The sequence below is a fragment of the Chiloscyllium punctatum genome, chromosome 15 (genome assembly GCF_047496795.1).
Source record: "Chiloscyllium punctatum isolate Juve2018m chromosome 15, sChiPun1.3, whole genome shotgun sequence".
In the NCBI taxonomy this organism is placed as follows: Eukaryota; Metazoa; Chordata; class Chondrichthyes; order Orectolobiformes; family Hemiscylliidae; genus Chiloscyllium; species Chiloscyllium punctatum.
The window spans coordinates 6,790,460-6,802,600 of NC_092753.1; the positions used below are offsets into that span (position 1 = coordinate 6,790,460).

At 38.5% G+C, this 12,141-nt stretch overlaps 1 protein-coding gene across 3 annotated transcripts in view; it reads left to right on the forward strand.

Moving 5' to 3' along the window:
* The window catches only part of rcbtb1 (regulator of chromosome condensation (RCC1) and BTB (POZ) domain containing protein 1), a 31,035-nt gene extending 19,024 nt beyond the window's left edge, over positions 1 to 12,011 (forward strand). For 2 of the 3 annotated variants that reach the window (XM_072584548.1, XM_072584549.1), the window contains 5 exons: positions 353 to 543; positions 1,306 to 1,432; positions 1,528 to 1,679; positions 10,167 to 10,297; positions 10,604 to 12,011. In XM_072584548.1, coding sequence (XP_072440649.1) covers positions 353 to 543; positions 1,306 to 1,432; positions 1,528 to 1,679; positions 10,167 to 10,297; positions 10,604 to 10,744 — 742 coding nt within the window. In that variant the 3' untranslated portion in view covers positions 10,745 to 12,011. Of the gene's footprint in view, positions 1 to 352; positions 544 to 1,305; positions 1,433 to 1,527; positions 1,680 to 2,853; positions 2,935 to 10,166; positions 10,298 to 10,603 lie in introns of those variants that run through there. The other variant, XR_011962503.1, reaches the window with a different exon arrangement.
* Positions 12,012 to 12,141: the final 130 nt, after the last annotated feature.

The window sequence follows — 12,141 nt, forward strand, 5'->3', positions numbered from 1 at the left end:
GTTCATCTTTGAAGCCCTTCATTTCATTTTGCCTTATTCCCTGAGAGCAAATAGTGTTCTAGGACTGATGTTTAGATCACAACCTTGACTAGATATTGGAAGTAAATTTAGATGATTGGCAGTCCTTAAACTTAAACCCAAGGATAATAGCATTACCTGCAATTATGTCAAGATGCAACCAATCTAGTCATTTAAAATTAAACGTGCAGTTGAACTGCATGTGGAGTGGAACATGGCAATGCAGCCTCAGCTCAACTATAAACATAGACTAACCTAGCAGAAAACACTTGCCTGCAACGTGCTGCACCTTATCAATGCCCTAGCATCTCTTTTCCTTGGTCTCTATCTGTAGGATTGTGGAGATTGCTGCTTGCCATTCCACTCACACCTCAGCTGTGAAGACCCAGGGTGGCCAAGTCTACATGTGGGGATACTGCCGGGGCCAGTCGGTAACCCTCCCACGCCTCACTCACTTCTCTTGCACAGATGACGTGTTTGCCTGCTTTGCGGCTCCAGCAGTTACGTGGCGCTTCCTGTCCATAGGTAAGTTCATGCTGAATCAATGATTGTCCACACACAAAAAACTGACATGATTTAATTTGAAGTGTAAACTAACTGAGTTATCTCTTGAACTTGCATTTTATTTTTGTTCTAGTAACAATATTTTTGAATTACTATAAGGAAGTGACTATTTTGTTTGTTAATTAAATCACAGAATTTTGCAGCAGAGAAAGAGGTTATTCAGCCTGTTGTCCCTGTTAGTTGGAAGAGCTATCTAATTAATGCCATTTTCCCCTATTGCCTACTGTAGCCGTGTATATTTTTTTTCCTTTTTCAAGTAAATATTCAATTTGCTTTTGAAAACTGCAGTTGAATCTGCTTCTTGTGCACTTTGTGGTGCATTCCAAACCACCACCACTGATTGCAGTAAATTTTTTTGTGTCTCTTCTCCAACTTTAATTCTTTTGCTAATTTTCTTAAATCTGTATCCAATAGTTATTGACTGTTCTTATTCACACTAATTATAAATATAATTTAAAATCGACAGTAGCAATTAGGTTTCCAATTTCTGTTTCTCCCTTTTCCAGTAGTTGTTTACACATGTTAACAATGTTTTCCTTATCCCTGCACTCCATCTCCATGTAATCTAACTTTCGTTCCAAGATGAATTTTCAGTACAGCTGGAAGCCCCAAAACAGGTAGCATGTCCTCAGATTGAACCTGTCAATGGCACAATTTATCTGGTTAGGACATTTGTGTGTTCCAGAACAGCTGCTTTTACCACTTGATTTCCACTCTCTGTAGAACAGGATGATCACCTGACTGTAGCCCAGTCTCTGCACAAGGAGTTTGATAGCTTGGAAACATCAGATTTAAAGTTCTGTGTGGAAGGAAAATTAATCCACGTTCATAAAGCTGTTTTGAAAATAAGGTACTGCTTTCAAAATGTTGTCAACTAGTATTTTCTGGGAATCAAATTTAATAAAAATGAATTTATGGTAAAATTAATTTATTTCTTACCACCAGGTGTGAACATTTTCGAACTATGTTTCAATCCTACTGGAGTGAAGATGAAAAAGAAGTGATTGAGATTGACCAGTTTAGCTATTCAGTGTACCGTGCCTTTCTAGAATACTTGTACACAGACTGTGTCAATCTTCCTCCTGAGGATGCAATAGGTATTGTATGTAATTTGCCTCTCTTTGTACTGACGAGTCTTGTAAAGAATGTTTTGTATCCTTGCTGTGTTCCATCATCCTGATACAGCAAGGACAGATCATTTGCTCACCAATTTCTGCCACATATTGAGCCATTACCATCACCTTGCCTTTGTTTTTTTTTGTTTTGGGAGTGCTGTAGGACATATGGTTGCCAACAGTACATTTTGAAATGGAGTATAATTGTCCAGTTGCACACACAAGGATCATATAATTGTCATCAAATTCAGTTTAATCAATATTTTAAAAACACGGTTTGTGAATGTGCAGCACTCCCTTAGTATTGCACTTAAGACTGTGGAACCAAAATGTTGACATTTTTGTATAGGACGTTTAGATGAGTTTTCTCCCATGAAGTAGAGTTTCCCACATGAAAACTCAAACACTTTCATTTCCTTGGGTAGTAGATTTTTTAAAAAGTACTCTACAGGACGGCACAGTGGCTCAATGATTAGCACTGCTGCCTCACAGCGCCAGGGATCCGGGTTCAATTCCAGGCCACTGTCTGTGTGGAGTTTGCACATTCTCCCCATGTCTGCGTTGGTTTCCTTTGGGTGCTCCGGTTTCCTCCCACAATCCAAAGATGTGCAGATCAGGTGAATTGGCAATACTAAGTTGCCCATAGTGTTAGGTGCATTAGAGGAGTAAATATAGGGGAATGGGTCTGAATGAGACACTCTTCTGAGGGTCGGTGTGGACTTGTTGGGCCAAATGACCTGTTTCCACACCTGTAGGGAGTCTAATCTTAAAAAAGTCTAATCAACTGCCTGAGGTTGACTATTTGTGCATAAAGGATGAGAAAGTGAGGACTGCAGATGCTGGAGATCAGAGCTGAAAAATGTGTTGCTGGAAAAGCACAGCAGGTCAGGCAGCATCCAAGGAGCAGGAGAATCGACGTTTCGGGCATAAGCCCTTTTTAAGGATTCTCCTGCTCCTTGGATGCTGCCTGACCTGCGCTTTTACAGCAACACATTTTTCAGCAATTTGTGCATAAACGTCAGTCTGTGGATTGATATCACTGCATATCTGCTGTTCACCTGCTTATGGTTACTATTATTTCTTCAAATATAGAGAAGTTCCTTGTTTGAATTGCTGACAGTCTTACTTTTCATTGCTGTTGTTATCCTAATGGTAGGTCACTAAACCTGCACAGTAGATTCTGATTGACAACTCGTTCTGATGCATGCTCCTTTAATGATGAAAGAGAAAATCTAGGGTAAGAAAAGCTAACAATAACATAAAAACAGTAGCACTAGAGATTGAGAAATACCCCAGGATCAGATGGTTTCCAACCTAGGATATTTAAATGTAGTAAGCCGTAACTGTAATCTTTCAAAGTCTCTTGATTCAAGAGCCATACCTTTTTTAGATTGGGAAAATTGTGCATGTCACTACTATTTAAGGAGGGAGAGAGAAACCAGTGAATCATGATTAGTCAGGCTAACATCTAATGACAAAGGATATGTAGAGGCTGTAAGTGATTGAACATTTTCAGCATGGATTTATAATGGGTAAATCGTGTCTGGATTAGAGTGGTGCTGGAAAAGCACAGCAGGTCAGGCAGCATCCAAGGAGCAGGAAAATCGACGTTTCGGGCAAAAGCCCTTCATCAGGAATAGAGAGAAATGTCGATTTCCTGCTCCTTGGATGCTGCCTGACTTGCTGTGCTTTTCCAGCACCACTCTAATCCAGACTCTGGTTTCCAGCATCTGCAGTCCTCGTTTTTAATTAATGGGTAAGTCGTGCCTGACTGAAGCCGATTGAAAGATGTTTAAAGTAGTAGACAGGAAAACATTTGCAAAGTTGTTAATTTGGATTTCCAAATGTAATTTGGTAAAGTTCCTTAGAAATGTTAAAGCTGAAACTTGTGAAATACTACACACTTTATTGACCTGATTAGCAAATTGCATATGTAGCTGGAGACAAAGTAGAGATAATTAACATTGAGTACATGTGACTGATCTGTTGGGGCCAAGGCAATTCACCATGTTTATTAATACCATATAACTGTACTCACATAAAATGTAAAAGTTGACCCTCTATTTTTGGCCAAAAGAACTGGAATTTTCCATATTTCTTGTCTAAAAGTCAACCCTAGTTCTTCACAGATAACAGATCACAGTTGTGAGTCAAAGTATTATCCTGTACATAAATGTTACAATGAGGGAATGAATTTTTTTTTTCATGCTATTATATGTTTTGATGTACAATTCACACCAATTTGTCTTGAAAGTTTAAGATGCATCAGGTCAGAGTCAAGTGACAACTTCCCTTTGTGTACAGCTCAGCTGAGCTCAATTCCCCTGTAGCATTTGTGGAATATACCTAGTTGAGGTTTTGAAACTTCATTATTTTGTGTAAAAATGCCCTCCAACACACACAATATACAGTAGACTTTAAACTGAAAGTTATTGAAGTTGCAGAGAAGACAAATAACTATCTAGCAGCAAGAGAATTGTGTGTTTCGGAGAAACCGGAGTGGCTGGAGAAAGCTATCAAACCAACTTCAGACAATGCCAAAATGAAAGTGTGCCAACAGAGCTAAACTTATCAAGTGGCCACATTTGGAGAAAAAAGTTGCTGAGTGTGTACTTGAAAATTTTCAAAATAGAAAATATGTTAGTCGTGAAACCATCCAAATCCATGCACAAAACACACCAAAAAAGGATGGAATTTCACATTTTAGGGCAAGTGCTGGACAAGGTTCATGATTTAGTACTTCAGCAGAGAACTAACATTGCACAGTTGTTGCTGAACTAGAAAATAAGTTAATACAGTTTCACTGGTTTGTTATCAGAAATTGGCAGAAGGAAGGCTGCACACATTAGAAACATGGATGAAGCACCCATTACTCTTGACATGTCAGAGAGAACAAACTGTGAACCAAAAAGAATACTAATGATATGGTATTTTGGACTGTAGCATGAATTTCAGCCCTTCAAAATCTATGTAATAGCCGACCCCGTGAATTTAACCTTAAAAAATAGTCTAAAAAATTTGACTTTTACATGAGTATATATGGTAGTTTAGATGATGGGATGGATGTCTAAAGATTAAAGCCCTTTATTTTTAGGAATAAGATTAGGAAAACAGTTTAACATGTCAAGGTTGATAGAAATTTGGATGACTTTTTCAAAAATAAGTGGTGATATTAAATCGGAGATTACAAATTATTGTTAGCCAGAGATATCAAGGAATGTGGGGGAAAGGCTGCTGTTTGTTTACCTATCGCTGGTGATCTAGCTGAATGGTTACTCCTATTTCCTGTGTTAAGTTTGCACATGGCAAAATCCTAAATTGCATAGCAAATTCAAGGAGCATCCAGTTAATCTGCTCTTAGGTGGAAAAATGATGATGAGTACATTGTTTAATGTTCTGTTCTCTTTACCTCCATCTGAACAGTTGATAGGTAGAACCTTAGTGTAATCCAAAAAGCAGCAATTCTGCATTTTCTCAGTACTAGAGCATAGAACACTAAATAATACAGCACAGAAACAGGCCATTTGGCCACCAGGTCTGTGCTGACCATGATGTCATTCTAAACTATTCCCACCTGCCAGTATTAGGTGCTTATTCTTCTATTCCTGCCTGTTCATGTGTCTGTCAGAATGGCAATATTTAACAGCCATTTGATCTGCTTTTACCACATCCCTTGGTGGTGTGTTGCAGGCACCTACCACCCTCTGCATTTAAAAAAAACCTGCTGTCTCCCTTAAGCTTTCACTCTCACCTTAAACCTAGACCCTCTAGTATTTGACATTTTTACCCAGGGAAAAAAGACTGACAATCCACCCTATCCATGCCTCTCATAATTTTATGTATTTGTATCAGGTTGCCCCTCAGTCTCCCAATGCTTTAGCAAAAACATTACAAATTTATCCAACCACTTCTTATAGCACGTACACTTCAATCCAGGCATGGTGCTGGTAACCCTTTTTTGTTCACCATACTAAAGTTAATCTGTAACGTGACTTGTCAATTGTTATACTCAATGCCTCAACCGATGAAGGCAAGCAAACTGTGTGTCTTCTTTACCACCTTATCTGCTTGTGTTGCCACTTTCAGCAACCCATGTACTTGCACTCTAAAAGTTTGCTGTCTATAAATGCTCCTAAGGGTCCTGCCATTTTCTGTATACATTCCTGCTGCAATTGACCTCTGACAATGCATCACCTCACACATTTCCAGATTAAACCCCACCTGCCATTTCTTCGCTGAACTTTCCACCTGATTGATCTCCTGCTGTATCCGTTTGATAACCCTCCTCACTATCCACAATTCTACAAGTTTTGTGTCGTCTGAAAACGTACTAAACAGACCATCTACATTTTCATCCAAGTCATTTTTATATATGTTACAAACAACAGAGATCCCAGCAGTGATCCTTGCAGAATATCACTGGTCACAGACCTGTATTCAGAAAAACACTCCTCCATAACTACTCTGTCTTGTATGACCAAGCCAATTTTGTATCCAGACTACTGACTCACTGTAGATCCCACGTGACTTAATCTTCTGGACCAGCCTGTCAAGGGACCTTGTCAAATGCTTTTGTAAAGTAGTGTAAAACAAAATCAATTTCCCATCCTCATCAATCTTTGTCACTTCCTCAAAAAATCTCAATTAAATTTGTGAGACAAGACCTTTCCCACACATTCTTTTCCAAATACTAGTAAATCTTATCCCTAAGAATAGTCTCCAATAATTTTCCTACCACTGTAAGGCTTATTGGCCTATAATTTCTTGGATTATCCTGTTGCCTTTCTTAAAGAAAGGAACAAAATTGGTATTCTTTACCAATTTTCAAGACGTCCAACACCACCTTAAAATGAGCATGCTGTAGAAAATCAACATAACTCTCCCTAATCATGCTCCTCTCTCTGAATACTGATGCAAAGGACTCATTTAAAGACCTCATCCACTTCCTCGGACACCACACACACGTTCCCTCCTTTGGAGGCTCAGTTGTTAGCACTGCAGTCTCACAGTGCCAGGGATCTGAGTTCAATTCCAGTCTCGAGTGACTGTGTGGAGTTTGTGCATTTTGCCTGTGTCTGCTTGAGTTTCCTCCGGGTTTCCTCCCATAGTCCAAAGATGTGCAGGTTAGATGAATTGGCTAAGCTAAATTGCCCATAGTGTTCAAAGATATGTAGATTAGGTGCATTAGTCAGAGGAAATATAGAGTAATAGGGGAATGGGTCTGGGGTGGGTTACTCTTCGTAGGGTCGGTGTGGATTTGTTGGGCCAAATGGCCTGTTTTCACACTGTAGGGATTCTGTGACAGGACCATCCCTTTCCCTAGCTACCCTCTTGCTCCTAATATACATTTTAATGCTTTGGGATTCTCCTAATCCTACCTACCAAAGGCATTTCATAGTTCCTATGAATTTAATTCCTTGTTCAAGTTTTTTCATGCTTCCTTTATATTCCTCAAGGGCTTTGTCTGATCTCATTTTCCTAAATCTTACATATGCTTCCTTTAATATTTGACTGAACTTTCAATATCTCTTTTTATCCCTGTCCTTTCATCCTCACAGGAACATGCTGGTCCTGAACTCTGATCAATGGGCCTTTAACAGACTCCAACACATCAGATATGGATTTACCTCAAACAGCCGCCCCAATCTAATTTCTCCAGTTCCTGCCAAATAATTGTTGTAATTATCCTTTCCCAATTTAGCACTGTCACCTGAGGACCAATCTTATCCTTATAACTATCTTAAACCTTATGGAATTATGATCACAATTTCCAAATTGCTCATTTCCCAGTACAAGGTCTTGTCCAGCCCCTTCTTTATTTAGACTACATATTGTTTATAGAAACCCTAGTGAATGTATATCACAAATTCTGACCCATCTAAGCCCAAGCACAAAGGCAGTCCCGGTCAATTTTGGGTAAGTTAAAATCACCTACAACAACAACTATGTGGTCTTTACATCTTTCCATGATCTGTCTACATATCTGTTCCAACTGGCTATTGGGAGGCTGAGAGTATAACCCCATCATAGTGATGGTACCTTTTCTTATTCCTGAGTTCTTCTCATATGGCCTCGCTGGATGAGCCCTTCATGATGTCCTCTCTTGGTGCAACTGTGACATTTTCAATCAGTAATGGAACTCCTCCATCCATTTCACATCCTCCATCTTTCACACCTGGAACATTGATCTACCACTCCAGCCCTTCTCTTAACCAAGTGTTGGACTATAACCTGGTGTTGGGTGATTTTTAACAAAGACTTAATAGCCATCTTGGTTTGTTCAATATGTAAGTCGTCTGACCCTTTGATATTTTGACTATAAATTCTGTGTCGGACATTTCCTCTCTCACTAGCTGCCTGAGGAAGGAGCAGGGAAGGAAAATTTGTAGTTTCGATTAAACCTGTTGGACATAACCCGGTGTTGTGTGATTTTTAACTCTTGTCCACCCCAGTCCAACATCGGCACCTTCACAATACAGGAAATTCACTGAGGACAGTCATTCTAATCAGATTGATAATTTATCAAACAATTTGTCAGTTGCAGCTGTGCTAACAACTGCGCCACGGTGCCATTTCATTTTTTTTGTTCTGGATTTACCGTTTTCAACCAATCCTTAAATGTTGCTTCTTTACACTTGAGATGTTGAAGTTTTTTCCCTTTAACCTTTAATGCATCTTACATTTGGAATTATTCTGTTATACAGTTTCTGGAATTGCAGCATGTTTCTACATGCTGGAGGCTATTAGACCATTCATGCCTGCGCCAGATCGGAGTGCTTTGAATAAGTGCCAATCTCCTCCCTTTTCCTGTAACCCTGTGCAATATTTCTAATTAAATAATCATCTAATGTCCTCTTAAATGCCTCGATTCAAGTTGATTCCACCATACTTTCAGGCAGGGTGTACCAGATCCTAATTACTTACTGCGTGAAATGTTTTTTCTTAGCTCACATTGGCTTAACACTGTAAAACAGTGCCTTCTAGCTTTTGATCCTTTTAACAGAAGGAACAGCTTCTTCCTACAGACTCTGTCCAAACACCTCATGATTCTGAAAACATCTCAAATCTTCCCTAAACCTTTTCACCAAGGAAAGGAGTGCAATTTCTGCAACTTTAACTCATGCATGAAGCTTCTCATTCCTGGAACCATTCTCATAAGTCACTTATCCACTTTCACCACTGTATTCACATCCTTTCTGAAGTGTGGTACCCAGAATTGTACACACTACTCCACCTTACATCTAACCGGTGTCCTGTATAAACTCAGCATAACCTCACTGTTTTTGCATCATGTCCCAATTAACAAAGCCTAGACTCCTGAATGTTTTAACAGCTCTACCTGCCTGACACCCTTAGTGACCTATGCACATATACACTCAGATCTTTTTGCTTTTACATGCTCTTTGGAATGGTACCCTTTTATACTATCTTACCATGTTCTTTGTACCAAAAAATCATCTCACACTTCTCCAAATCAACTTTCATCTGCCACCATCAGCCCTCTCCATCACTCTATTAATGTCTTTTGAAGTTCTCCCTTGTTCTTTTTCCAGTTCTTTCAGAATTTGTGTAATCTGCAAACTTGTCCCTTGCACAACAGGATCTAGATAACTATATACAACAGGAAAACTAAGCATCCCAATTGCCATACTCCACTAAACATTTCCTCCAGCCTGAAAAATTCCTATTAACCCTTACTGTTTAGAATCCTTGTTGCTTTTGTTCCTTTATTCCATTTCCTGTAACATTTTTCAAGTCTGTATGGCACAGTATCAAATGCTTTATGTACTTCACACCAAGAGCCTTACTCTCTTCAGCCCTCTCTGGTACCAGTAGGCTGTTGTTCTGAATGCAATCAATAATACTTGTCTCTCGCTGTCCTTTTCATAACCACTATCCCAGTTAAAGTTCCCTGTTAGTCTTTGCAACTTGTCATAATTTCCTTTTTAATTCTGAGATGTAGCTAAATAGATCCATTCCTGGAACACTCTTTCTCCAGTACTGAAGTGTTCTTCTTAAACAAAAATGCCATGCCAAATTGCCCTCCTATCTTATTTGAACACTTTGTAACCAGGATATTTAACACCCAGATTTGTCCAAGTGAGTAATCTGCATTCACATACATGCACTTCCACAATCTCAGGCTCATGGCTTTGACATAGTAGTACAATCACTTGAATGTGAGGCTTTTTATTGTTTGCCCATTTAAATTGCTGTAACTGGTTATATCTGTCATTTGTTACTAAGTAAGAAAGTTGTTTCACTGTCACCTCTTTCCTATGCAAGTGGGGTGGTAGGAATGAGTGTAATGATTGTAGTTCAACTTGTTAACATGGAAGTGACATTTAATATTTGACCTAACAAGGTAGTATCGTACAATTTGATTTCACTTGCATTGGCTTTTAAAGTTCTGTTTTTGTTTGAGCCTTTCACATCTTGAAATCACATCCAAATTTATTTTTTTTGCAGGGCTTCTGGATCTAGCTACTTCTTACTGTGAAAATAAAGTGAAGAAACTCTGCCAAGAGATCATTAAAAGAGGAATTACTGTGGAGAATGCTTTCCTATTGCTGTCAGCAGCTGTCCGTTATGATGCAAAGGTTAAAACTCATGAAATGCTTTGATTTAATCTAATCTGATATTATGATTGATTGTTTCACAGTCATTGTTAGAACAGTTTTCTATGAACTCTTAATTTACACCAGAGTTGTTAGAATCTGCTGTGTACTGGACACTGACATCTTTATCTACCTTCTACTTCTGGCCTATTTCCCCATCTCCCCAACTTCTCCTCCCTCCTTCCCTATCTCACCTTCCCCACTCCCCACCTCACTTTCCCTCTTTCCCCTTTCCTTCCCACCCCCCACTAAGAAATATTAACATGAAACTTCTTCGTTTGTGTGTAGGATTTAGAAGAATTTTGCTTCAAATTTTGTATGAATCATTTGACTGCAGTCACCGACACTGATGCATTTTGGCAAATGGATGGATCTCTCTTGAAAGAATTCATTGTAAAAGCAAGCAAGTGTGGAGCTTTCAAAAACTGAACTGATGAGGTCGATCTATTTCTGTGACAATATATGGGAAAACTTCATTAGTAATGTGAAATTGATCCAACTTTGGAATATTCAAACTCACTCATCTCCAACTTATACTATTGCCAGTGTGATTTGTGAGCAATGGGATGTTCATCAAGTTTCAACAGTGGTTTTGAACGTTCTGGACTACAATTGTAGCTCATTTCTTGGCTGCAGTTCATTTCCTGGATGTAAATTTCTGATCAATTGTGCAGCAAGTAAATGTTATAATAAAATATTATCACTTATATAGATATTACTAAATTACTGTCGAGAGAATTCAGTTGTTCCTTATTTTGGTAATTCAGATAATGACTCACATTTTGAATTTGGGATCCAAATTTCTGTTAAACTTTGAGAAAAAATTGTGACATGGCCTGGACTATAAGTTCCTTACTTTTTAATTGAAGTTTGAAAAGATTCTATGGATAGAATGCCCAGGGTCCACTTTTGTTAGTGGGTTTTGATATCTTGTAAATGTAAGAATTCTCACTTTAAACTGTACCCTTGCAACTCCTGTCACATATTTCTTTCCAACATATTGGGAATATGTTAGTTTGTTTACCTGCTATTAAGTCTTATTATCAATGACTTGTAGGGAAGAAAATTACCAAAAATATTACTGTATACGAGTGAGATTGATTTCATTTTAAAATGAATTCAATCTTTGTTTTCAAAAGGCCATTCAAGTAGTGCCAGTTACAAACAAACTTGCTTTGTTGATTTATTTGGGCGACAAGTATATTATTATTAAACACTACAAGTTATTACTTTTTTAAAAAAAAACTTCTGGACTTATTTTCAGATATTGGGGTACTGGGCTAGAACTCAAGCAAAGCTGCTACCATTATTCCTTTTGTAGTTCGGAGACCTGGCTTTTCTTGCTGTCTTACATTTGCGTGCAAGCATCTTACTTTTTACTGGATCTACAGAAGGGATATGTTTGTGCACAAATTGGCAGAAAAGACATATTTTGTACTGGCTTCAAAGGCTAGCTAGTGGATATGAATTCTAAAATATTCCAAGCACAAATCTATTTCCAATTTTTCTGCTTCTCTTTCTGGATCAAGATGGATATTTTGCTGTCTCAACTTGTTATTCAATACAGTGTGTGTTACCTTGCTGAGTTTTTAAGGGAAAACTGCCTGATTTAATCTCCCGTGCATGCTATTTAAATCTGCAGATAATGATTGATTATGTAGTATTAAAGTCTTTACGGCTTTCTCCCCACATAAAATGATGTCTCAATTAGCTATGTTTCTAACCACCAAAAGGAAATATAGACACGCTACCTGCTTAGTGTTTTAAGCCAAGTAGGTGACAGAATCCCAGCATGAGCAGCACAATGTACGGAGACACTTCTGTGA